Source organism: Fonsecaea monophora, assembly GCF_001642475.1.
Source record: "Fonsecaea monophora strain CBS 269.37 chromosome Unknown Scaff29, whole genome shotgun sequence".
Classification (NCBI taxonomy): Eukaryota; Fungi; Ascomycota; class Eurotiomycetes; order Chaetothyriales; family Herpotrichiellaceae; genus Fonsecaea; species Fonsecaea monophora.
Genome location: NW_019173960.1, coordinates 230,563 through 255,524, shown reverse-complemented (window position 1 = coordinate 255,524; position 24,962 = coordinate 230,563). Strand labels below are relative to the sequence as shown.

General features: G+C 51.5%; 15 protein-coding genes across 15 annotated transcripts; 7 read left to right on the top strand and 8 right to left on the bottom strand.

Moving 5' to 3' along the window:
• Positions 1 to 498: 498 nt before the first annotated feature.
• On the top strand, positions 499 to 1,665 carry AYO21_04964 (hypothetical protein; the record flags this gene model as incomplete). Its single annotated transcript, XM_022654935.1, has 6 exons — positions 499 to 721; positions 772 to 874; positions 947 to 1,033; positions 1,086 to 1,231; positions 1,287 to 1,377; positions 1,440 to 1,665. 6 exons carry the CDS (start codon positions 499 to 501, stop codon positions 1,663 to 1,665), a joined length of 876 nt encoding a protein of 291 aa, XP_022512839.1.
• A 592-nt stretch (positions 1,666 to 2,257) lies between these two features.
• AYO21_04963 (hypothetical protein) lies at positions 2,258 to 2,734 on the top strand (the record flags this gene model as incomplete). Its single annotated transcript, XM_022654934.1, has 1 exon — positions 2,258 to 2,734. The coding sequence occupies one exon, from the start codon at positions 2,258 to 2,260 to the stop codon at positions 2,732 to 2,734; it is 477 nt and encodes a 158-aa protein (XP_022512838.1).
• A 352-nt stretch (positions 2,735 to 3,086) lies between these two features.
• Positions 3,087 to 3,842, bottom strand: AYO21_04962 (hypothetical protein; the record flags this gene model as incomplete). The annotated part of the gene is made up of 1 exon (XM_022654933.1): positions 3,087 to 3,842. One exon carries the CDS (start codon positions 3,840 to 3,842, stop codon positions 3,087 to 3,089), a length of 756 nt encoding a protein of 251 aa, XP_022512837.1.
• Positions 3,843 to 4,862: 1,020 nt separating this feature from the next.
• Positions 4,863 to 5,846, top strand: AYO21_04961 (hypothetical protein; the record flags this gene model as incomplete). The annotated part of the gene is made up of 1 exon (XM_022654932.1): positions 4,863 to 5,846. One exon carries the CDS (start codon positions 4,863 to 4,865, stop codon positions 5,844 to 5,846), a length of 984 nt encoding a protein of 327 aa, XP_022512836.1.
• A 460-nt stretch (positions 5,847 to 6,306) lies between these two features.
• Positions 6,307 to 6,972, bottom strand: AYO21_04960 (hypothetical protein; the record flags this gene model as incomplete). Its single annotated transcript, XM_022654931.1, has 1 exon — positions 6,307 to 6,972. The coding sequence occupies one exon, from the start codon at positions 6,970 to 6,972 to the stop codon at positions 6,307 to 6,309; it is 666 nt and encodes a 221-aa protein (XP_022512835.1).
• A 77-nt stretch (positions 6,973 to 7,049) lies between these two features.
• Positions 7,050 to 8,087, bottom strand: AYO21_04959 (hypothetical protein; the record flags this gene model as incomplete). The annotated part of the gene is made up of 1 exon (XM_022654930.1): positions 7,050 to 8,087. The coding sequence occupies one exon, from the start codon at positions 8,085 to 8,087 to the stop codon at positions 7,050 to 7,052; it is 1,038 nt and encodes a 345-aa protein (XP_022512834.1).
• Positions 8,088 to 8,358: 271 nt separating this feature from the next.
• Positions 8,359 to 9,351, bottom strand: AYO21_04958 (hypothetical protein; the record flags this gene model as incomplete). The annotated part of the gene is made up of 1 exon (XM_022654929.1): positions 8,359 to 9,351. One exon carries the CDS (start codon positions 9,349 to 9,351, stop codon positions 8,359 to 8,361), a length of 993 nt encoding a protein of 330 aa, XP_022512833.1.
• A 597-nt stretch (positions 9,352 to 9,948) lies between these two features.
• On the top strand, positions 9,949 to 11,025 carry AYO21_04957 (thioredoxin reductase; the record flags this gene model as incomplete). The annotated part of the gene is made up of 1 exon (XM_022654928.1): positions 9,949 to 11,025. The coding sequence occupies one exon, from the start codon at positions 9,949 to 9,951 to the stop codon at positions 11,023 to 11,025; it is 1,077 nt and encodes a 358-aa protein (XP_022512832.1).
• Positions 11,026 to 11,207: 182 nt separating this feature from the next.
• AYO21_04956 (hypothetical protein) lies at positions 11,208 to 12,630 on the bottom strand (the record flags this gene model as incomplete). The annotated part of the gene is made up of 3 exons (XM_022654927.1): positions 11,208 to 12,041; positions 12,093 to 12,521; positions 12,574 to 12,630. 3 exons carry the CDS (start codon positions 12,628 to 12,630, stop codon positions 11,208 to 11,210), a joined length of 1,320 nt encoding a protein of 439 aa, XP_022512831.1.
• A 601-nt stretch (positions 12,631 to 13,231) lies between these two features.
• AYO21_04955 (hypothetical protein) lies at positions 13,232 to 13,932 on the bottom strand (the record flags this gene model as incomplete). The annotated part of the gene is made up of 3 exons (XM_022654926.1): positions 13,232 to 13,409; positions 13,460 to 13,857; positions 13,906 to 13,932. The coding sequence occupies 3 exons, from the start codon at positions 13,930 to 13,932 to the stop codon at positions 13,232 to 13,234; spliced, it is 603 nt and encodes a 200-aa protein (XP_022512830.1).
• Positions 13,933 to 14,270: 338 nt separating this feature from the next.
• AYO21_04954 (mitochondria fission 1 protein) lies at positions 14,271 to 14,837 on the top strand (the record flags this gene model as incomplete). Its single annotated transcript, XM_022654925.1, has 3 exons — positions 14,271 to 14,308; positions 14,362 to 14,455; positions 14,508 to 14,837. 3 exons carry the CDS (start codon positions 14,271 to 14,273, stop codon positions 14,835 to 14,837), a joined length of 462 nt encoding a protein of 153 aa, XP_022512829.1.
• A 635-nt stretch (positions 14,838 to 15,472) lies between these two features.
• AYO21_04953 (hypothetical protein) lies at positions 15,473 to 16,799 on the top strand (the record flags this gene model as incomplete). Its single annotated transcript, XM_022654924.1, has 4 exons — positions 15,473 to 15,583; positions 15,636 to 16,072; positions 16,120 to 16,462; positions 16,569 to 16,799. 4 exons carry the CDS (start codon positions 15,473 to 15,475, stop codon positions 16,797 to 16,799), a joined length of 1,122 nt encoding a protein of 373 aa, XP_022512828.1.
• Positions 16,800 to 18,303: 1,504 nt separating this feature from the next.
• On the top strand, positions 18,304 to 20,112 carry AYO21_04952 (hypothetical protein; the record flags this gene model as incomplete). Its single annotated transcript, XM_022654923.1, has 1 exon — positions 18,304 to 20,112. One exon carries the CDS (start codon positions 18,304 to 18,306, stop codon positions 20,110 to 20,112), a length of 1,809 nt encoding a protein of 602 aa, XP_022512827.1.
• A 458-nt stretch (positions 20,113 to 20,570) lies between these two features.
• On the bottom strand, positions 20,571 to 22,075 carry AYO21_04951 (hypothetical protein; the record flags this gene model as incomplete). Its single annotated transcript, XM_022654922.1, has 4 exons — positions 20,571 to 20,754; positions 20,825 to 21,123; positions 21,180 to 21,782; positions 21,845 to 22,075. The coding sequence occupies 4 exons, from the start codon at positions 22,073 to 22,075 to the stop codon at positions 20,571 to 20,573; spliced, it is 1,317 nt and encodes a 438-aa protein (XP_022512826.1).
• Positions 22,076 to 23,574: 1,499 nt separating this feature from the next.
• AYO21_04950 (hypothetical protein) lies at positions 23,575 to 24,729 on the bottom strand (the record flags this gene model as incomplete). The annotated part of the gene is made up of 1 exon (XM_022654921.1): positions 23,575 to 24,729. The coding sequence occupies one exon, from the start codon at positions 24,727 to 24,729 to the stop codon at positions 23,575 to 23,577; it is 1,155 nt and encodes a 384-aa protein (XP_022512825.1).
• Between the last annotated feature and the right edge of the window lie 233 nt (positions 24,730 to 24,962).

Genomic DNA, 24,962 nt, shown 5'->3' with positions numbered 1-24,962 from the left:
TTGGTGAAAGCGGGGTCCAGATAGCAGACCTCAGTGGTCCCCTAATGGTCCCCTCTTCCCCAAGGGCTTGTTGGACGGAGCCATCAGCCTTGTGCAGGTAGCAGCCCACCAGGGAGCAAGTTATGTTTACATAGAGTGCCTTACCTAATTGCCTAGGTAGGTATTATATATACCTTGTGTACGGAGTACTTAGTAAGTTCAAATTGGATCAAAGGGACCTAGTTCCAACTAGTGACTGGATCGCCTCACTTTCCTCACAGGGTAGCAGCATTACCTCGATTATCGTTGTTAGGACCGAGGTTGGATTTGTCGCCCGTCTACTGCATTTGGCCGTAGCCGACATCCCGAGGCGGGAATGCGCCCTCTTTATATACCGAAGCAAAGCACCAAAGTCTCTCTACACATTCGCGTCTCGAAATCAGTTGACGAAAATATTTGTACGCGACACCTTAGCCAGATCACTCCTGAACCAGACAGCGGCCCTTGGCACTGGACACCATGGATTTACAGGCGGATCTTCGAGCACAAAACCTCTTCAAATTCGACCACCATGTTGTACTGATCACTGGAGGAGCCTCTGGTCTCGGCGAGGTCGCCGCGCAAGCCTTTGTGCAAAATGGCGCCAAAGTCTTTATCGCCAGCCGAAAGGAATCCGAACTGAAACGGGTGAGCAAGTTCTTTCGGGCCTTATCCGAGCTCTCAGCTGAGATCCGAATTCACAGTGCGCTTCAAGGCTGAATAGCCTTGGTCCCGGAAAATGCGAGTACATAGTTGCCGACCTCAAAGACAAGGCTGGCTGCGACCATCTGGCATCAGAAATCAAGAAACGGACAGACCGTCTGACAGTCTTGATCAACAATTCTGGCGCTACCTGGTACGATTCATCCTCGGCCACAACTGTTGACACAGTCAATCGCAGATGATGAATGCTCACTTCCTGGGATAGGGGTGCCCCCGCAGATGACTTTCCAGAACACGGTTGGGACAAAATCATGGCATTGAACGTGAAGTCAATCTTCTACTTGACCATCGCGTACGGGTGTTTCCTGTGAAGATTGAGAGATCTGATGCTGAAACTGAACCAGTCTCGTACCACTTCTCGAAAAGAGCACCTCGCGACAGCAGCCTTCTAGAGTCATCAACTTATCCTCTATGGCTGGGATTGCGACGTCTGATCCTACCTCCACTGGAGAAGGCGGTTTGTCAGTTGCAGGAAGCGGACCCTACAGCTGTGCGTACCCCTCTTTCCGATAGTTTTTGTCTTGTTATCAACTGACGTTTTGTAGATGGTCCATCCAAAGCAGCTTGCATTCATTTATCACGACAGCAAGCGTCGCAGTTCGCCCCAAAGAACATCCTAGTAAACTGCATCTGCCCGTAAGTCGACTGCACGGATTTTTATGCACAGTCTGAAAGAACTGGTTCTGACCGACATACAGGGGGCTGTTTCCCTCCCGAATGTCGAACTATGGCATTCAGAAGGGTCTCGAATTCTTCCTCAGCATCCAACCCACTGGAAGAATTGGGACCCCCGAAGATTTCGCTGGCCTGGTCCTATTCCTTTCAAGCCGCGGATCTGATCATATTACGGGGAATGTGATAGAGATTGATGGTGGAAGCGTCCGCTCTGGCTTCAAATCCACAAAAAATAGCTCCAAGATTTGATTTCCCACACTGCAAAGCCGTTATTATCGAGATTCATCTCGATGTTACTTGTAGATTCGATCGGTGCATTGAATGAAGTGACTTCGGAATTGACAATTCCAAGACCGGACTTTTCCACCGAGTTTTACCAGAGGGAAGGGAAGGGCTCGTCTGTAGGTATCCGATCTCGAAATTCTGTTCTTCTACTTGCATGTTATACGAGGTATCCAAGGAGAATCCCTGTAAGACCCTGATTCCCCCTCTGCCTTGGCCCAAGCATTGAGCCGCCTTCTGCCTTACGCTAGAGCCCCATTTCTTAGAGCTGATTAGCCGTATATACGTTGGAAGTCTTGTTTCAGGGGCATCAGCACATATTTGGAAACGATCAGGTGCTCACATGTCGTGAATGCACAAAGCCTCTTCAGGCAGAAGCGCGCAACCCAGGATCAGTGCGAATACGCCGGTATGAGGTTGCGCCGACCCCGGATGAGGCAGGAACTGTATAAAAGTGCATGGCAACACCATGAAGGCAATCAATATCAACAACCTAAATACCACAGACCTCATTGACCACTAAGACCAGTACGTCACAGCACCAAACCTACCCATCGCCATGCCATACACGCAGACTATCTTTCTCAACATTCCGGTCAGCGACCTGACCCGATCGATTGCCTTCTACACCTCACTCGGGTTTGTTCCAAACCACACCTTTTCCAGCGACTCGTCTATCATGATGTCCCTTCCAGTTCCGACTCACTTCGCCAGCCCAAACGAGTCGCCTATCAAGGTCATGTTGCTCGAGCACGATTTCTTCAAGAGTTTCCTCCCCGGAAACAGGACGCTGGCCAACGCAAAGGACACGGCGCAGGTGCTCTTGTGCTTCAGCCGGGAGAGCAAGGAAGCCGTCGACGACATGGTCAAAAAGGCAGCGGAGCACGGAGTGAATGTGGATATTTCAGTAAAGAATGAAGAGCAGAAAAAGGCCGAGGAGAGCATTGGGATGTATGGTCGCAACTTCGAAGATCCAGACGGGCATATTGTGGAGGTGGTCTATATGCCGGTCGAGGCTTACGAGGGAAAGGAGTGATTGACACATTACTTTCCCACGGGTCAATCAGGGAGCATGTTGAGATCAGTTATATTTCACTCGAATGAAGCTAGGAAAATCCATCTACAGTTGTACGCACGAGGTTGCTTTGATATCTCACTCTCGATGATTTAATAGTTGCAGTTCTCATATTCGTTAATGAGACAGCAGCGGAGTAACGTTGTATTCCTTACGCATACATATATGCCACCAACCATATCCAGTGTTATACCAGACATTACATCGAGGATATGGTCCAGCATGGCAAGGCATGATGGCTTCCTCCGCAGTAGTTGACAAGCGACGGGCGGCAAAACTTGATAGGGAGCATAATCTCGGCCTCTGCATCCCCTCAGTAGAATGGAGAGAGATGATGATGCTTGTTTTTATCCTTATCTTCCTCGTTCTGCCAGTCGATAAGTTCTTCCAAGGTCATCGGGAAGTAATTCGTTTTGAGATCATCTCTGTCATCTTTATCCAGTAGGGTGATATGGTCGGAAGTGTGCGACAGAGGATGGTAGGACCAGATGGTCATGTTGTCGTAGTTGTAGTCTTCGTCGAAGATCCCGTACAAGGGGAAGTTCTGGGAGTAATAACGGTACTCTCCGTCATTTTTGACCCTCCACATCCTGCACAGAGCATTCATCATGTTGAATTTCCCCGCATCCACCCCGTTGTACGGCGGTGGGCAACATCGCAAGGGGCCAGGCACTCGATAGGGCATGTTGCGACGATCATCATCCTCAGGGGCGTCGTCATAAAGGCTGTATGGTTTGTTCTTTTTCCACTGGCAGGTTTTCACCGGGTTTTCACCTCGCGAATCCCACTGTGCACAAAAGTCCATCCATTTCGCAAGTGTAGCTTTTCCAATCCTTTCACAGGTGGGTTCCAAATATGGGTAACATATATTGATGGTTCGGTTGACCAGGTAATCACCCCAGCCGATTGGCACTGTGTCATAACAGCTTTCTGGGACAATACTTCGAGACAAGAGCGTGTTTGCGGAGTTCTCTATGGGTTGAGCGGATCCGGGAGAAGGTAGAGATGCGCTCGTAAAGGAGATGCCTGTCGCAGTGATTAGATGGGTCAAAGCCGACAGCGCAACCATGTTGGATTTTCGAGTTTCGTGGTCGTAGGGGTCGCTGTGGTTTTGACTGAAGGTGTAGCACAGGTGGATATCAACTGCTTCGTTTGTCCGTCACTCGCTGGCTATAGTTCTGAAATATATGTGTCTGGATGAAATCAAATTTTGATCGGATTTACGTTGAGTTTCACCCACGCAGGTCCGGTGCTGAGCCAGTAGAACTGGCAGTTTATTTCCCACACCGCATATTCAACCAGGCTTTTGCTTTAGACCGTCCCCATGGCGAGTCAGACACTAACGAAATGAACCATCAGAGATAAAACGAGAACAGGCGCTGGTAGCAGCCCAATAGATCACGGACCGCACGAATTCCTGGGGTGGGATTTCAAAGAAGAACGGATAAAGCTTCGAGAGAGCGGCATGACGCTGACCGGTTGGCTGTCAACTCCTGGGGACAAGTTACATCAGGCTCGAGGAGTCTCTTCTGACTGATGTTGTTCCTTTCGCAACATCGCCCTCGGTTCGACATAGGATTGAGCCAGGGACTTAAGCACAGTGGCAGGAACCTCACAATCATCGGTGACGAAGGAGTGCTGCAGCAAGAAATGATTGCATAACTGTAAGAAGTTCAGTCCAAGCTGGCTAACTGCGCCTTCTCACACCTCAAAGCACAAGACTTAACGGCGATCTTACTGTGATGGTGCCCGTCAGTCCTGCCACACAGCATGACGGTCGACCAGAATCCGCCGGATAGCGTCGCGTTGCCTCACGAGAAGAACAGGACAACACGAGCGAGAGAGTCGCAAGGGATTTGGAGTATGTCACAGAACGAAGTGAATGATGAGTGCGAAGAATGGACCTCGGCGGGTCCAGAGTCGTTTTTGCTCCAATTTCCCCAAATCTGATCCATCAGACGCAGTCTGTATTCTAACCCGACTCTACACCCATCTTCTTGTAGTATTTGTGCTGGTACTAGAATTGTGACGCCCTGCCAATAGCCTTGTACATATCCTATCCCCTCTTTCTTTTCTGTTCGGTCTGAAGATGAAGATTGCCGTCGAGGAAGCTCAGCAATTGGCAGATCGGGCTTTGCGCGCGCTCGGGTACAAGGAAGGCGACATTCCTACCATCCGTGACCATCTGATCGACAGTGAGCTCAGAGGCTATGGCATCGCTGGACTTGCGCGAATTCTGAGCATTTCAGAAAGACTGTCCGGTAAGGCGCCAGCATCTGACATCGAGGTGACCTCGGAGTCGCCCACAACAGCCCAGCTCAACGGCAAGGACACTCTTGGCTATCTAGTCGCCCACAAGGCGACAAGAGTGGCAATTGAAAAGGCTAAAGCTTGTGGTGTTTCAGCTGTGGGAGCCAACAATACATACTACACTGGAATGCTGTCCTACTACGCCGAGATGGCTGCGGCTGAGGACCTTGTGACCATCATCGCCTCGAACTGCAGCCCCTGGGTTGCTCCACAGGGCACCTACAAACCTCTCGTTGGAACCAACCCCTTCTGCATCGGAGTTCCCACAGACGGTGTCCCAATCATCTACGACATTGGCACTTCCCGCATCATTCATGCCCAAGTAATGCTAGCTATGCGCAAAAACGAACAATTGCCCCCGGACACAGCGTTTGACGAGAACGGAGAAATGACGACCGATCCTGAGAAGGCGTTAAAGGGGGCTCTGGCAGTGTGGGGTGGTGCAAAAGGGAGTGGTTTGGCTATAGCGGTCCAACTACTAGGGATTCTGGCCGGCTCTCCTGCACTGCCGCCAAATCTGGAAGAGTTTGGATACTTCATCATGGCCATCGACCCGGCAAAATTCAGACCGATGGCTGATTTCAAGCGCGAAGTGGGAAATCTCATTACCGCTTTCCATACTACCCCGACCCTTCCTGGACATGCTCTGAGGCTCCCCTTTGAGCGCTCGAACCGGCGCCGAGAAGAAATCAGAGCCGGAGGATATCTTGAGGTCGACGACGTCGTGATTGAGCGGCTCGAAGCATTGATCTCGCAGCAGTGACCAGGTTGATAGCACCTAAGATTGAAAGATGATAACAGTCCCTTCGAGCTGGGACTCCAATCTTTAGTGAATGAGCTTGTGTCAGAAAATTGTCTGGAGTTCGCACTAGATAGAACAGTCACGCCACTACTTCAAAAACTCAAAGGATCTTCTCCGACCGCCCAATCTGGGGCAGCCAATTGGGAGAACAATGTCATGTACTCCTACGTACCTCTACATATGTTCTGAATTGTTTTAAGGCAAAGTAAGTGCAATTGTCTATCATATGCGCTCTACCATCGAGGGTTCTCTGAGCGACAATGTGGCTGCAAGGCAGTTCTATGCCACAAGATGAATGCCCATTCCACCCACCTTTCGGACCTGCGAGAGTGTTCCTAGGAGGCTCAGCATGTCGAGTCGAGCGACAACAACCATACCATGTGTCCAGCATATTTGAGGATTTGTCCCTTGAAAAGATCCCTCAAGGCCTCACGTATGGACGGTAGACTGGGTCCCACATCTGTGCCTCGACCCATTCTTGTAATTCCTCATCAGAGTCGACGGGAATATCTGCTGCTTCTGCCAGTCCATCCTCCACCGCACATCGAATCACTGCCATAGCAATCTTGACGCTGACTGGCCGAGCCTGTTCAACACCTGGAACAAGTGCCTTTTCCGGATCTTGCATGGCTGGGGCTTCCTTGGCCAGCGCAGTCACAGCTGCGACAAGCATCTTATCCGTCACCAATTTTGTTCGACACAAGACGCCACCCAAACCTATCCCAGGGAAGCAGACAGAGTTGTTGCATTCCGCCACTTCGATCTCTCTACCATTGTGCTTGACTGGCGGGAAAGGGGATCCCGTTGCAACGAGAGCTCGACCATCAGTCCAGCGGATGAGGTCTTCAGGTTTGGCCTCATGCAGACGTGTAGGATTGCTGAGCGGGAATATCATTGGCCGTTCGACATGCTTTACCATCTCCTGTACGGCATCCCTGTTGAAAGCACCAGGGACTGTGGACGTCCCAATCAAGACGTGGGGTTTAACCTCCGCGATTATTGACGCGAGGGATTTGGTGTCCTTTCCTTGCCATTCGGATGTCTTGCGTGCAAACGGTTTCTGTGCAATGGAGAGGGTGTCTCCCATATTGTCCAGAAGCAATCCCGGCTTGTCGACACACCTAACACAATTAGCCCCTTTCCTTCCGTGAAAGAAGAAAAGCCCTACCATATCTGGTTCGCAACATCTTCCTTGCTCTTCTCGGATTGAGTGGCGATGGCCGCTTGGATTTGCTCAGCGATTCCGCACCCAGCAGTCCCAGCTCCGAAAATAACCACTCGCAAGTCCGACATCTTCACCCCGTTAATATGTAAGCCGGCCATGATAGCCGCTAGAGTCACGCACCCGGTCCCTTGGATATCGTCATTGAAGACAGGGAACTCGCTGCGATATTTGTCGAGCAACCTTCTGGCGTTAGGAAGACCAAAGTCTTCAAAATGGATATAAGCCTTCGGATAGAGCTTTTTGGCTGTGCGAATGAATTTATCACAGAAATCGTCGTATTGTTGGCCTCGAACGCGTCTGAAGCGATGACCAAGATAGAGGTTGTCATTCAAAAGGTTCTCGTTGTCCGTTCCCGTATCGAGCACGACGGGGAGGGTACGGTCCGGATGCAGCCCACTACAGATGGTCATCAGAGCCAACTTGGCCACGCTGATCAGGATGCCTCCAACTCCTTGATCGCCGATTCCTAGGATCTCTTCCCCATCACTGACAACGATGTAGTCGACTCCGCCGTCGGGCTCATTCTTGCTAACAAACTTACTCAGTCGCTCCTCCACCTCGTCCGGATGCTTGATACTCAGAAAACAGCCATCCGGCCTGCGAAAGACTCGCGAGTAATTCTCGATTGCATCACCTTCGGTTGGAGTGTAGATGATACTGAACATTTCCCGCAGGTGATCTTGAATGAGACGGTAGTAGAGCACGGTATTCTGCTCGGCCATCGAGGTCATGAAGGTGTTCTTGGAAAGGTCATCTGGCTGATTGCAGTACTGTTGATAGGCTCGCATAACCTGTTCATCGAGTTTCTGGATATTGGTAGGGAGGAGACCCTTGAGGCCAAAATCCAGACGCTCCTGGGACGTGAAGCATGTTCCCTTGTTGTAGAAGGGATTGTCCAGAAGCACGCGGCCGTAGAGAGGTACTTTGAGCGGACCTTTGGCGGCAAGCGGAAGGTGGTCGAACTTTCCCTGTCCCATGTTTGTTGGATATGCTATAGAGAGCCCAGTCACTTGTCAAAGGGCTGAAGCCGAAGGTGACACAGTCAAAGATACATCGGCAACTTGTTGTTGATAAGGGAGTGATGTCAATAAAGCACCTGAGAAGCTCTAAGCAGACCGCAGAATGCATCCACTGCGGTTTCCTCTCATTGGACCAGGACTTTCCCGAGCTTTGCTGACGTGGAGATTTACAAGACTCCAATGATTTGCATCTTTTCTCGGACCAATGGGCGCATGTTCGCAAGTCCAATCAAGCCTCGCCTTCGCCCAAATACTCTCGGGCCATCAGATTTACAACCATGGCAGCTTCGTCGAGGGATTGAACGACTTTGACATCGCTGCCCAAGTTGGAGCTATTTCTCGCTCGATCGAGGTGAAGAGCTTCCCAGCCAGCCTTGACCGCGCCAAAATAATCCTTCGAGTACTCATCTCCAATGTGAATCCGCAGCATTCTAGAAATGTCCGACTGGTGGCCGATAGCCGATGAGACCTTTTTGAACGCGTCTGTTATGCTAGAGGCGGGCTCACAGTGCTGTTCGGATCGAGAAATCGGCATTGGAAAGACAAGCCTCATGGCCTCCATCCAGATTCTCTCCTGCGGCTTCTCTGCGTCGGCGTCATAGCTCGTGCAAAGGAAATCAAAATCGTTCTGGGGATTGTAATAGTCTCTGAAGGGACTATAGAAGACCACGTTGGATGACGGGTCGCGGAGACTCTCCATGTGCGTTTTCATTACACTTTCGAAATCCGGAATGCTCGAAGGCCCTACGCGGAAACCCATGTCCTGAAGCACCTCTCTGACGCGAGGGTCGGAGTTTGTGACGATCCCAGTCGCCACGAGGGGTCCTTCTGGGTCTGCAAACTGTTTCTTGAGCGCAGCCATGCTGTGAAGAAAGGGCTTCACGTCGGCAAATGGTTCATACGCAGCACTGGAGGAAAAGTGTTCGTAGAGGGCAGACCCCAATTCCTTCGGCAGCGCTGTCTCTCCCCCTTCCACGAGATCGCCGAATGCCTGGTTGACGACCTTAGTCCACCATTCCTCGGGGCTCCCAAGTGTCTTCTTGCCATAATTGGGGTGTACGGTGTTGTAGTGCTTGAAGGAAGATCTGAACGATCGATCTAGCTGTTTGAGATCGACTTTGACCTTTAACCCACAACTTTCGGCGACTTGAAGGTACTGCACAGATACTGGCTGTCGAAAATTGTACAATGTCCCAAGTGCATCGAGGGTAACCACGAACATAGGGAGCTTCTTCGGATGAAAAAGCGCGCTGAACAAACCCATCACCGTCTACAGGGTGAGTGCAGTTAGGTCCGTTCCAGGAGTTGAAGGGGGTAGAGAATCAGGACCTGCGTTATTTAGGCAGAGAGGAGCAGATTGGTGGATGATGCCGTGATCACAGGCCAAAGAGGGTGCTTGTCGGGAGGCAATATTGAGGCCCCAAAAGACTCCGGCTCCCCAGCTTACATATTCCTACTTGTACTCGGTACTGTGTGTTTGTGGGTGCCTCGCTTCGACCCGCCCTCAGCCGCCACTGGTCGCCAGCAGTTTTTCGCGATTTGCAATTCATCTAAACACACGAACTTCTCACAATTTGTCAATCGACGCTGCTAGAACTTCACCCTCCCTTTCACAATCTCTCGGAAACCCTCAAAAACCCCCTCCTCGCCTGTCCTCGCATTCTCACCCTCACCAGCCAAACTGTTCTCCTCGAAGCTTTTCCGTGTCTCGCGACCTTTGCGTTCGTCCCTCAGTCTCTCCCTTGCCGCTGCGTCGGTATCTCTCGAAAAGCGCCAGCCGCCCACTAAAGCGAACTTTTCCTCCTCTCTTTTACGCGCCATGGCGCCTCCCCATACGAGGGTCGCCATTATCGGCTCTGGCCCTGCGGCTCACACCGCGGCGATCTATCTCTCCCGGGCAGAGCTCAAACCCGTCATGTATGAAGGCTTCCTCGCTGGTGGCACCGCAGCGGGCGGCCAGTTGACAACCACGACCGACGTGGAAAACTACCCAGGCTTCTCCAAGGGTATTGGCGGCGCAGAGCTGATGGAAGAGATGAAAGCACAGTCTCTCCGATTTGGCACGGAGATCATCACAGAAACCATCTCAAGAGTAGACCTGAAATCCCGACCATTTCGTTTGTGGAGAGAGTACCAGGATGGAGAATCAGATGAGCCTGCGCACACAGCCGATGCGGTCATCGTCGCAACCGGCGCTAATGCGAGACGATTACATTTACCTGGCGAGGAGACATATTGGCAGAATGGTATATCGGCGTGTGCAGTCTGTGACGGGGCTGTCCCCATCTTCCGGAACAAGCCACTCGTCGTGATCGGAGGAGGTGATTCCGCCGCCGAGGAGGCCATGTTTTTGACAAAATACGGCTCCCACGTCACCGTGTTGGTCAGGAGGGACAAGCTACGAGCCTCCAAAACCATGGCGAAACGATTACTGGCGAACCCAAAGGTGACGGTCAAATTCAACCACGTCGCAGTCGAGGTACAAGGAGAAGATAAACCGCGAGGATTGATGACACACCTGAAAGTCAGAAACGTGGTCACAAAGGAAGAGGAAGTCCTGGAGGCCAATGGACTGTTTTACGCCGTTGGCCACGACCCCGCCACCGCGATGTTTAAAGGCCAAATTGATACAGACGAAGACGGCTACATCGCGACGAAACCAGGCACGAGTTATACGAGCATCTCGGGCGTTTTTGCGGCGGGAGACGTGCAGGACAAACGCTATCGCCAGGCTATCACCAGCGCGGGAAGCGGATGCATAGCTGCTCTGGAGGCAGAGAAGTACCTGGCAGAGTTGGAGGATTCCGAGCTGGACCTTGAAAAGGAGAATCAGGCGAAGAAACCAGAAGTCAATGGTGAAACAGCCCCGGAGTACCGATCCAACCCTCTCTTGTAAATGTAAGATTTCCATGAATTGATGTTAGGCACATAGATGCTAGAGAGGTCTAGAATAGAAATCGAGGACCAATTGATCGTCAAACAATCTTTTACGTTGTACATAAGGCTAACCAGCCCCCATCGCATTGCAGCAACGACCATAGTAGTACAAAAGTCTGCGCTCAGCGTTGACGCTAGACCTTACCGCCTTCTCAGATACCACGCAAAGGCTGTACTATGAATATCAGCTTGGTAAGGACTGGGTACCTCGGCCAAGCCCGGTCTTGCAACAGGGTGCCTCAGATATACTGCAGCGCAGATATTGTGGTTGACTTCGAGGAAGCGGGGGATGAAAGCAAATGCACTCATATATTCCCGGGGCATCCATGGCGTAGCATAGGGCTTTGAGTCATCAACGGGATTCTCGTGCATGGAGCGAAGTGCAGCGTAGAGTTCATTGTAATCGGCGTCAGTCAGGACGGTCTCCTGCTCAGCTTCCGCGGCCGCCACATCGGCAGCCGTTCCTGTCTTTGGTTCTGGTCCCGAGGACGATCCCTTGTCGTCTTGAGCGGAAGGTAGGCTGCTTGCACCGTAGTCACGGTTTTCTTTCCGGATGTTCAGCTGGTGTTGGATTTCAGCAAATTGGGCCTCAAGACTGTCTGTGAGGATTGTTGATGAAGAGGATCGTGACAGCAGCTTTTTGACAGCTACCGAAAACGCGCGCAGATCCTGCTTCCGCTTCGCCCCAATATCTCGCTTTGATGTAGCGAGGATGCTTTTTGCTTTGGCCCGTAAGTCTTTCAGCACCTCACGCGGGTCTTTGTCAACATCAACATCCTCTTCAGCCGCTTGTTGCGAGGCGTGTTCCTCTTCGGCAGATTCTGCCGATATCTCTTCCGTGCTACCTTCGTCTGCACCTTCTTCGCTCTCGGTCGCCTTTAGCGGGACTTTGGGGGCTCCTGTTGCCCACATGACTCGCTCCGGTTCAACCTGGAACATATCTCCAGGATTAAGTAAATATCCTGGGTATCGCATCTGTTTCGTGCGTTAAATCTAGTACGTTGAAATCGACGGTCTCAGCCTCACCTGCTTGCCATTGACCTTTACCGCTCCATGTACGACAAATTGCCTGGCTTGACGAGCGCTGCTGGCAAACATGGCTCTGAAGATGGCTGTGTCCAATCTCCGCTCCATCGGTGCGAAGGTCATTTGCATGTAAGGTATCGCTGTTGTGGTCTTTTGCTTCCCTCTTGCCTCCAAACCTGAGCCACGCCCTGCAGATTCCAGCGCACCATCATTGGAGGCCAAATACTCTGCATCCATGGGTACCACGGACCGAATCCTCCTGTCAAACATTCGCAGCCACTGTTTCTCGCGGATGTGTTCGCCGTGATAGTTGCGCGCTAAGGATTTTGACATCCATTTTTGCTTGAAAAAATTATGAGATCTTCCTGAGTAGGGCATCTGTCGAGCCAGGTTGTAGAGGTTGTATTTGTTCCATGACTGTCGGATTTTCTGCGGAAGAAGTAAGTAACAAAATCTATAAGATGGGCTTACCAAGACTTACAACATCAAATAGGAGGTTCTTCTTCACCTTGAGCGGTGTTGAAGGCTTGCGCGGCATCTTCCCGGGATTGAGTTGATACTGATCGAGTGCATTGAAAGATCTCGTGCTCGTTACAGCAGGGATTGAGTACCTGTAGAAAAGTGCAGTCGGATACGGAATATTGAGTTTTTCCGAACAGCTCGCCTGCTTAACCTTTTTGGGCTGTTGACTACCCGCTCCACGCAACTATGCGTCGAGCTCCAAAAACACCGCCGGTGGACAAGCATGTGAGCCTTTTCTCGAGGGACTATCTCAAGTAGTGAATGGAGGCATGATCTAGAAGCAGAATGCGAATGGCGGGATCTACAAAGGCCATCAACGGAGTAGCATGCACGATTATTTAGGTGCCACAGTGTGTCACTACGTACCAATGCGGTGATGAAGGCATGCCCAATCTCAGGGGTCACCCGCACCAGAAGCAATGAAATCGGGTACAGATGAAGGCTGAAGGAGCTCAGAGCTCCGGCTCCAACACGTATCACTCCCCACTACAGCTATCCTGATCGAGATTCGTATTTGGGACTTGTTTAAGCAACGTTGATGCTGAGATAAAATCTTCTGTCATTACCGACCCAAACGCCACATCAAAGGCTCATTAAACTCGTGACGCAGAAACCTGTTAACCTTGCATGGTCTGCCAAAAGTAATCTGCATAAAACCATTTCGAGAACTTCGGGTCAATGTTGACAACGTGGACATCCCCCTTCTTCGTATTTGCAATAGTCGCCTTGTTGTAGTTACCTGCTTCATCCTGCTCCAGGGCGATGCCGAGTGATCTGTACAGCCAAAGACGCAATCTGTTCCGACATCAGCGAGGGTTTCAGTGGCTTGTGGGAAGACAACATACATGGTGGGATCATCAACCTCCCTGGTCTGTCTTGTGCTCTCGTCGCCTTCAACACCTTGCTCTTCCAAGGTGGACAATCGCAACTTCAACCGCTCTAGTTCAGCTTCTAATCTCTCACTCTCAGCCTCTAGTTCCGAGGCCTGTTTGGCAATGCGGAATTTCCTTGTATCGAGTTGCACTATCTCGCTAGCATGTTTGCCGCTGTCATGACCAGAGAGTACTTCTCGGTGCTGGGAAGAAAGGGTCGCTAGCTGCCTCGATAGCTTTCTTAGAGCAGTCTCAGCGTCTCGGACACGAAGTTCGCGGGATTGTTGTAAGGTAGACAAGGAGTCGTTGACGCGCGACAGGGCGGCTTTGTCGGGCGCAATGTTGAAGTTGGAGATTGTTGCACGGATGAGCTGCATCACGTCAGGTTGGCCCGTAGGTCGATAAGACGGATCACTTACCGTGGATGGATCTTCGTCAAGGAGCATCTCGAATAGCTTTGCTTGTCCTCAGAGAAATAGGTGTTAGTCTATCTCGAAGTTGGCCGTTGAGTTGAGTGAATTAAGTTGTGCATCCTTTGTTGACATCGGTTGTGGGGAGCAACCGGCGAAAACTACCTTTTAGGGGTACCTACGTGGGCGGGAACCTAGGCGTTGAGGCACAGACGTCATGCTAAGCCACCGCCCGAGCCACAGGACTCTGGACTTCGCAGGTTGATGTCGGCTCAACTGCGCTCAAAAGACTCCCAACTAAATCACCCCTTTGAATCCTACCATTGTCTCTTGATTCTGCGCAAACATTGTAATCGGCTAGTTGGAAAACTGCGATGCCGTCCAATCTACCATACGCCGCAGATGCAGAAAGGTTGGCGAAGGTGTGACCACCGTTCGTACCAGGTCTAACCCTGTCTACTGCAGCCCTCTCAAACCAGCAGAACTCCAAGTTCTACGCGCTCAGTACGAGAAAGAAGGTGAATATGTTGGAGTCCAGACAAAGTTCAACTATGCATGGGTATGATTGTCACCTGGCCTTGCAATACACGTGTCCAAACTGATGGTGGCAGGGTTTGATCAAGTCGAATCAACGGAACGAGCAACAACTCGGCGTTCAGCTGCTCTCAGACATCTTTAAGACGACTCCGGAAAGAAGAAGAGAATGCTTATACTATCTGGCTCTCGGGAATTACAAACTGGGGAACTATGCTGAAGCGAGACGGTATAATGAGCTGTTGCTAGAGAAGGAGCCCGCAAATCTTCAGGCGGCTAGTCTCAGACAATTGATCGATGACAAGGTGTCAAGGGAGGGTTTGATGGGTGTTGCCATCATTGGCGGTGTCGCTGTGGCGGCGGGTATTGTTGGAGGCATGTTAATGAGAGGGTCCCGAAAGAGGTGACATGTTTGAGCCCTTGGTTTGCTTTGGGGCTGTGTATGATAAATGCCTGCGAAAGCCTGGTCTGGAAGAATGAGTTGGAACAGCGTCGAATAATGCACATGAGCAAGCCAAATCAGCGATGGGATAGTCCAAATACAATCAACTAAGTACAAATAAGTATAAGCTGGCTGCGTTCCGTATCCAGTGATTTCGCGCTCCATCTCACAATAAGGTGTACTGTACTCAAGTCTGCTTTATCGATAAGTCAGAGCCAGCGCTAGCCAGTGGTGTGGTGATGCAATCCCACTCCAGTGACGGACAGACATACAACGGAAGCCTACCAACTGGACTTTTCTGCTCAATTATCTGGTCACTTTTATTTCATTAATAACCCCATTATCGTTTCACCCAGATCTCGTTCCCCGCCTCTCCAGTCGGAAGGAGTATTTCAGCCTTATTCGATCACCTCCATTACCAACACGTTCAACCCTTCTCCCAGAGCAACGCCACTTTTGGAAGGCACGAAACACTCCGCTCCGCATACCCACGCCACATTCAGCCTGCGCATGACGACAGCCTTATTTTCACGCCCTTCGTGCGTCTGAAATACTACTCCGCCTATCTCAGTCAGACTTGGGTATCCTCAGATCGCCGTCATGTCAAGAATCCAAGGCGAACGAGTGTTCTGTCACCAATGCCAGAACGAATGGGATCGAGCGCACGGAGGACTCACCTGCCCCCGATGTGAAGGAGACTTCACAGAAATTGTGAGCATAATCACCGGCTCATTGCCAACTCAGTGCTGACATAACGCTCCAGCTCGAACCCGGCGAGGCCCAGTCTAGCCATGATTTTGACCGGTCTTCGTCCCCATCCTTGCCCGTCGAACCCCCGTCATCACCCCCCAGCAGTTTCGATGACTACGCTGCGCTACGAAACCATAACCCTTGGTCTGAAGACGCAAACGACGATATCGGGACAGATGTCACAACGTTCGAGTTGACAACCGCCGGCGGACGTGGAAGAATGGTTCTCAGCACCCGCACATGGAGGAGTGATGGGCGCAATGTACGAACAGATGAGCTATATGAAGTGATTGATGAGATAGGACAAGTGCTTACCCGGCTGGACGAACTACAGGATCAAGGCATGCTTCCTCCCATGTTCAATCTAGATCCCTTCGGATTCCCGCGAGGGCAAGGCGTTGGCGGAAGGGACGACCCTCATCTCCATTTGCAGCCGGCGGGCTTACAAGAGTATGTTTCGAGGCGAAGTGGTGATTTTGTGCTGAATCTTTTCGCAGTCTTTTCTCCCTCATATTTCAATCAATGCAACCAGAAGGCTTTCATACTCCAGACACCGACGACAGACGAAGGGGAGGCCCGACCCCTCTGCCATTCGACCTTCTCCATCAAATGCTCAACCCCGCCAATGCTCGAGCAGGGGACATGGTGTACAGTCAGGAAGCCTTCGATCGGGTTATGACGCAGCTCATGGAACAACACAACACAAGTACTGCACCTCCGCCAGCATCAGAAGAAGCCATTCTATCTCTCAAAAAGAAGAAAGTAGATCGAGAAATGCTAGGCGACGAAGGGAAGGCTGAGTGTTCAATATGCATGGACAATGTTGAGTTGAACAACGAGGTGACTGTCCTTCCGTGCAATCACTGGTTTCACGGTGACTGTGTAACAGCATGGCTGAAAGAGCACGATACTTGCCCTCACTGTCGGAAACCCATAACGGAACCAGAAGATCGCCAGCGGCCGGGACTTTCAAGGCGGAGACACAGCCGGCGAGCCTCTTCGATGTCAAGTCCACGTGCCTATACCCCCCCTGAAAGCGATCGATTCAACCCTGCACCGCTTCCAGAAAGTCCCCGCACTATACGAGAAGCCAGAGAGTCCTACTATGGGCGGAGACAAGACTACGATATGCAACATCCTGAAACCCACCGTCACTCAAGCATGCAAAGTGACCTAAGGCGGCATAGCTCAAGAAACCAGAATGGAAGCAGTAGCAGAAGTCGCAATGGTGGGAACAGCGGAGGTGTGACAGGCTGGATTAGAGATCGTTTGCCATTCTCTTGATGACGTTTCGCAGAAAGCAGTCCAAAGCTTCTTGGTTTCGGGATAATCAGGACGATGAGATTGTTATGCACACTCATTTCTCACATTGAAATATTCTCAAGGGAAGGCAGAGCATGCAAAGTCCCCTGGCTCTGACGTGCACCTCGCCGCACCAGGCCGTCTCAGACAAGCCTACCTCATATTGTCTCAGATCGAGACCTTTAGGTTTTTGGATTGGTTGAATATCCTCCCACAATCCTCCGGGAACAACATGGTTATCTTGGTTGGAGTCGTACTGGGATAAATTCCTTGGAGTGAGAATTCGGGTTTGAGATTGAAAGAGATAATGCTGCCAGGAAACGACGCTCAGGTTGCGTTGCCTGAGAAGACACAGGGACGGGCTCGTGTAATATACACTCGGCTTATTAATGCAGCGAATACCCATGTCGACTTGTTTTGGAGTATGAAGGCTGAGGCATCCAGGATATTCTGCAAATTCAGAGATTCAGTCTCAGTGCTGGTATACAAATTGTAGTATATAGATATGTGCCTGGTTTCGTACGTACTTGCAAATGCCAATACTCAGCCACAGGCACCGCCACCACTGCATTCACATGTTCGTGCGTCACTTGACAGTCAAACTTTCACATGCACTTCGGCCCGCGATGAAGATTCCGCATCCTCGCTCTCCGTTTCTGGTACCTGAGCATGCCACTGCCACCCGGACTTCGGGCCCTACGAACGTCAGAGGATTCTTCTTTGCAATGGTCACAGGTTCTATGCTCCTCGTCAGCTGGTGGCCTTCTATGCCTTTGCCTAAAGTTCTGAACCTGTGTTTCTTATCCTCTCTCACTCTGCATGCGGACGAAGGCTAGATCTGTCCGTGCTTTGGAATGGCGCAATCTTGTTCTGGCTTTCTCTGGAGACCCTGCAATTGACTGCTCTTCCGAAGTTTCTCATTGATGTCTGTGGCACTCAGTGAATATCAAATATGATAGGTCTGTTCAAACACGTCCCTTCCACAAATTCCCATGCGCTGATTTAGGGTGGGCAGATCATGTACTGGGCCGGCCTTCGTCTCAATTCCGCAAAGTCCAAGTCTTTGCCGTTGTCTCATTCTGGTCACTCTACCTTCTGAGGTAATCCCTCCATTCTGCTCTGGGAAGACGATTGCTCATGACAAGATAAGAGGTGACAAACATGGTCCTCCTCTCATTCGATCCATATCCCAGCGCCTCTCGAAACGGTTTACCGTCTGGCAATCTGTCGTCTTGACCTTCCTCTGGCTCTATATATGCCGAAATTTTGCAAAGATTGTTGGCCTCGAATCCCCCGAACCCCTTGCCAACCTGTACAGCCGAGCATACTTTCGGGCAACATGGATCACTACGGCTCTAGATGCGGGTTTTTGGAGCGCCATGAAAATCAGAAATAAGACCCTCAGAGATTTATGCTCAATTACCTTCTCAGTATACTATCTCTTCGCAGCAGAGCGGGCGGATGAGAAAGTGCGCAAGGTTCGCGCTGTCTTGACGGTCGACCATTTACGAGTGGCATGGAACAAACCAACCACACCGTATCTGAAATTCTTCACTGCGTTATTGCGCCCTCGCTTCACCAAATACAAGCCGCGGCGGATTCGAATCCCTCGCCCAAAGCATTCACATTACAAGGAGCCCGTGGTTGCGTGGATGTACTTCGACGGCTCTCTCGCCGAATTGGAGAAGCAGGAGAACGTGGTTCTTGATATTCCAGGTGGAGGCTTTGTTGCCATGGATCCAAGGACAAGTGACGACAAATTGCTCGCCTTGGCCGGAAAAACGGGGCTGCCAGTCCTCAGTCTAGACTACCGCAAGGCTCCCGAATATCCCTATCCGTATGCACTCAACGAGTGCTTTGACGTCTACACCCAGATCGTGGCAACTCGAGGTCGTTGCATTGGCATGAAACCAGACATGTGCCCGAGGATCGTGATCACAGGCGACAGTGCGGGTGGGAATCTGGCATGTGGCACGACTCTGATGGTCATACAATCAAATCAGAGCAGCGCTTCTCGTGGAATTCTGCCATCTCCCGCGGGTCTGGTTCTCCTTTACCCGGCCTTGGACTTCAATATTGGCAGCTGGATGACAGATGATCAAATGGCACTGATCCGCAACCCACGAACGGCGAAGAAATATGAGCGCTTCATCAAACGCAAGAGTGAGGATATCGACCGCCGATATACTCCAACGACTCCGAGGCCCATGAGTGACGATGAGGACGACCACAACCACGATTTCTTCGCCCCTCGGGTCGAGAGCCCTATTCAGGATGAAAGGCCTCTTGCCCGAAAGAGCACGGACGTAGAGGCACAAAAGCAGGCTGTGGCCCTCTCCAAGCCTCAGCCGCTGAAAACAAGACTGGCCGTCTCCAGCATCATCTCTTACTTTGGCGACCGAATCCTTACTCCCGAAATGATGCGTGCGATGATTATTCTCTATGTAGGGCCATACCATCGCCCTGACTTTACCACAGACCACTTGCTTTGTCCGGCTGTGGCATCCGAAGGTCTCCTGGCCAGATTTCCGAAAACATACTTCCTGACCGGCGAACGTGATCCGTTGGTCGATGACACCGTCATCTTCGCGGGCCGGTTGCGTCAAGCGAAACTCCACCTCTTTCGTGAGCGTCAAGAGGTCGGCCTCGAGAAATCGACAGCCGAGTTCAATGAGAAGGACCACGTTGAAGTAACACTCATTCCCGGGATATCACATGGGTTTGTGTCCTTTGTAAGCATCTTCCCTGAGGGCTGGAAACATATATTCCGCTGCGGGAAGTGGATCCAGGACATCTTCGCAAGGCCACCACATCAGTTCGAAGGTCCGGCGATCGAAAGCAGGTTGAGACAGGGGACTTTCACGCACGACTCGGGCAGCTCGCTTGAGCTTGCAACGACAACCGAAATGAGGCACCACAGACGGACTCCCACAGGAGAAAGCATGGATGACGATGCACCATTGGTTATGTCCAGTCTCAGCTCTGGTAAAGAAGCAACGATGTTGGTAGCTCGAACAAACGGGCCCGCGAATGGGGAGAACGGTCGGCGAAGACAGGAAGAGAGGTCAAAGGGCTCGGACAACCTTGGCCGCAGCAAGAGCCTCATCAGTCTCGGCAGCGAAGAGGACCTACTGAAGCGGAGGATGAAGGGCTTGACGGTTGGGTTGTTGGGTAGTCAGGATTCTTGAAGAGGCAGAGCTGGAAGCTGTCACATTCGTCAGAGCAGTCAACCGGTGAAGCCTGAGAGTTGATAGTGTGCTGCGTCGTTTAACTATTCTTCATGAACCATTGGCGTGACACAAAGATCTACATAAATCTCATAGACTGCGTTGAAAAGTAAAAGACCTGGATCAATGACTACTCAAGTCTCTCACTAATTTCGGGGGTTTATATGCTTTACAAGACATCGTTCTTTGCGGAAAGATACGCCAGATTCGCCTCCTCAAACCTACATTTCAGCCTTTCATCCCCTCATATTTTAACCTGATGCTTTACCTGTCAAATATAGACGCACAGTAACTTATTCCCAAGCATATGCCCCGACCCAGGATACATAGAACACCTAGATTACATTGTCTCTCTGTCCGTTTGGCGGGACCACGGATCCTGTTCCCCATCGCAGATGGAAATGGTGTGCCATCGTCCTTCACCCGTAGCGTTCCACACCCCCGGTCTTGCTGACGCTTGACCTTCGAATGAATCCCATAATTCCGTCCCCTTGAGGCGGTGGCGGTGGTGATTGTGGATGCAGAAGAGGCTCGGAGGCTGCCATTTCGTGAACATGCGGCGGCGGCGGGGTGTTATATATCGAGTGAACCGGTGTTCCGTTTCTGCTTATACCATTAGTATATGTCAAGATTCTCAACCTATTCCTGCAGTGGGGAGTCATGGAATACTTACATGCTCTGTGGAACGCCGCTGCTGTACGCCGGAACAGCGTACATCTGGCTCGGGCTTGGACTGTGTGGCGACGCGAGCTCACTTCCTGGCATCATCGGACCAGGGCTCAAGGAATCGCTGATCGGCATTGGATATGCTGGATGGAGAGGGGGCGACATGGTAGGATCATGTGAAGGCACGTATCCAGGCAGGGCTGGAGAAGGTCCCAAGCCTACAACACTGCTGTGCATAGACATATGCTTGGTCGGATCGGTCATATAAGACAGATGACCATGCGGCGCTTGTGGATTGTAGGAAACCTGTGTTGCGTGGCCTGTGTTTGGACGATCATCGATGTTTTTATTGTTGATCCCACGAGCGCGAGATTGCCGACCACAGAGATAGAGGCAACAGCAGCCGCAAGAGCTACAGCCGCGCCTCCGATTGCAATCCCAGCAATCGCACCACCAGAGAGGCCTGACTTGGACGATGACTTCTCGCTGGCGGTTGTCTCGCTCGAGGAGCCAGCTCCGGTGGGTGAAGCAGTCGCTGACGCACTAGTAGTCGCGGACGCTGTGGTGAACGGATCCTCGCTCTCGTCGGGCCAAGGTTGACCGGGCAGTAGCATGAACTGAGATTGTGATGCCAAGTCTTTCTGATGCTGTAAGGATGTCGTGGCATTGGGATTGATGACGCCAACCATCTGATGGTCAATACATGATCCCGGTGCACCACAATAATAGAAGATTGGATTGGTGTCATTGACCACGATCGACCACTCAGGTGGTTCACTCAATATCGCATCGACAGGTTTAAAGCCTGAGAAGAATCCGACCTTGTCGACACCGGTATCCTCGTATGGAATGCAAGCGTACCCATATTCTGAGCGAATGACGGAGTGATTGGTTGGGTAGAATTGAAACAAGATTGTATCGCCTACTTTGGCCAAGGTCACGTCGGGCACGAATGTGAATCCTCCCTACTCGATGTATTAGTTATATACGCCCATAACACAGCCTTCTTTGGAAGCCCCCCCCGTACCAAAGCCACCGCCACCGTGTGTGTTATAGGACCTTGCGTTGTGCTTGAGGCAGTTGTTGCGCTGTTGGAATCTGCGCTGTCACTCGTACTCGAAGAAGTGGTGGCGGGCGCAGAAGTGACGGAGTCAGTCGGAGTGGTCGTCGATGCGTCGGTCACTATAGTGGGGGTCGCAGTGTCCTGAGCAGAGGCCAATGCAGCGAGACCAAGGAAAAGAGCGATGGACCGCCGCATCGTGGGCCAAGAATGAGTGAAATCGACCAGGTATGACGGCGAGGTTAGAGCCTCTTCTGCGATGGCGGCCGTTGGGATAGGGCTGCGCAGATATCAATATCACAGCGAAAAAGAAACAGAAGGAAAGCAGAGCGCGGGAGGAAAAGAGTGGACGAAGTCAGGAACGTGTCGGGACCTTCACTTGCAAATTCGCAGATGGACGGTTTTCTGTATGTACCGCGTGCTCGGTTCCTAGACGACAAAGCTGGACGTGGGACTTTTGATGGATTCCGCCAGAGGCAAGCTGACAGGGGAAGCTAGGGCTGCAAGCTCCTTGCACGACGCAGGGAACCTGCAGCCTCATGCAGGTACCGACAGGCCCAACTCGCCTAGCACGGGATAGCGTAAGGCCATGGCTGCACGGCCAGGCTCTCGCTCTCTCCGTGAGATGGCATTTGAGAGCCGTCAGAAACATGGGGATTTTGCCGAATGGAGCAGTTCCTGACCATGGTTCAGTCCTGGTAGATAAGGAGTCAACGCCGGTTCGGCTGCAGCGAACAGGGAAGACCCTCACTATGAGCGCCCAGAATACTGCTGGAAAAGGCTAGATCCAGTCAGCAACACGAAGAGCTCATCCCCGGTAACCAAATGCAATTGATCCTTCACCAGGCACCCAAATCAAAGCCTCCGAGGTGCTGGGGGCTAGTCCCTGCACTGTTCTCACTGATGCTGATCTATACTTTTGCAGTGCATTCGAAGACATCGATCGCGAACATTTCCTTGCACACGAGACGGGAATGAACCCTGACTCGGCGCAAAGTATTCGTTCGCAACGACGGGATCAGAAAGAAAGATGAAAAGAGGGAAAGCATCCTCGTATTGAGGTGGTGGATTAGAGCGTCGAAGCTTCACTTAAGCTTCATCTACCTATGTACTCGGTACTGGGCCTGCGCACTCCGTCAGAAACCTCCTCTCTCGCAGTAATTGGTCAATACACCCGTTCCGCCTAGCCTTCCAATGATATGCAGATGCCTCGTGGGGCGATGGAATGGCCCCGAAATTGCAACATGCATTAAGAACGCCTCGTTTAGCACCACAGCGTCCCCGACCTCCGCCACGCTGGGTTTGGTGGCTGGCACGAAATTGCCCTTACGACTACCGAATACTACGTTCAGTCTCGACAATCGTCAGAGGGAGAAAAGGAAAAGGAAAAAGGCAAAAAGAGTAGAAGCTGCACACAACTTCGAGGAGTGGAGAAATTGGACAAGCATTGATCAGAGGCTTAGAAGACCGATACTACAGCCCACGTTGCATGGTGTAAGGTTGCCTTATGGCTCCTGTTTTCAGTCAGGAAAGTACCAAAGCACGAGCGGACGGTGACCCTGTTTCCAGATACGCCGTGACATTAGAACATGTTCCAAAGATAGCAACCAGCCAGTCATTCCAGATGGTGGTTATTGTCACTCCACAGCCACCAAGAAAACCTCTCGCCCTCACCCAAACTCTTTGCCATGCTCCAGTCATCCTACCTCTCCCAGAATACTCCCAGTCCCCAGCATTGGCGCGCCCCTCGACGCACGCAACTCGTTACTTCTCTTGACAATATCCCTGTCGAAAACCCACCACCAGGACTTGAATACCTTCTCACCCACTTCCCAATTCTTCCCGGAATACGGATCGCTGCCGCTTATCCTTACCCCCTCGGCGCTGTCTTCCAGGTCATACACGAAGTCCACCAGGGCCATTGGCGAGGCTGCCCCTGGAGGCCGAACTTCCGGAGGCTGTGACAAGACTTTGATCATTCTGTCACGCGCCGACGGCCACGGAAGAAGGTCGATAACTGGGTGGTGTGGAATGGTCAGTTGGATCAGGGTCGGCTGCAAATTATCTGGTAGGTGACTAAATTGTGCCAGAGGCGCGGAAGAATCAGCAAATGGCGACGTCGCGGTCAAAGACCATATGATGTCTTGGACTTTCATCCGCCTGGCAATTGCCATACACCCCCGAAGTAAGGTAAGTTCTGCCATCTCTAGGTGCGCTTCGTCTGGGAAAGAATATATCATTTCCTGATCACAGATTGATTGCGCCAGAGGCGTCTTCTGGCCGGTCTCCGAAGGTTCTTGGGAATCCGGAAGAGGTGTCAATAACCAGGCTTCGCCCTCACTCGACGATGTATGCTTTGACGACGATAGTGGTGAGCTTGGTAACGAAGGCAGCACTCCTGAAGTTTCCCAGAGAGCCGGATCCTCGATCGGAATGCCAGTGAACGAATATTCGTCGTAGTTAGCAAAGGCATCGAGCAAAACAGGGAGCGACGCAGTTCCCCCGGTCGCCTCGATCTGATAATTGCAGATACTGCCATTTAATGATGTCTCGGATGTTTGTAAGGATGACTGCGATGATTGAGCACCAGTATCTGACTGTGTTGCAATGGCGTTTGGGGACGTGTCTGGGTCCGTCGGCAGAGGAAAGTTCTGCGGATACAGGACACCAGAGTCCCCATTCGCATCTGCTGCCTGGGCCTCGAGCTTTTTGATGTGCTCTTTTCGCCTCTGGCGATATCGTCGTTGAGCAAGGACGTTGAGAACTCGTTTCCTCTCCGCCGCATCTTCCCCAGGCTGCGGCACCGCCAACGGTGCGAGTTTGCGCTTGACGTGGGCTTTCTTTTCAGACATGATCCGGTGTACCTTGCGCGAAACAGGGAACGAACGGCTGTTTGAATTATCCTGGACAACCGACCTGAAACAGCGTGGATTATGTGAAGCTACTAAAGGAAATGAAGAGAATGGCAACCCAAAGACTGCAAATATAACATCCAAGCTCGTACTCTGTCTTGTGCTTCGTCTCTTGGGAGTCGAAAGATTGTCATTGCCGTCCGTAACGTCGAGTCTGGGTTTAAACACACCTC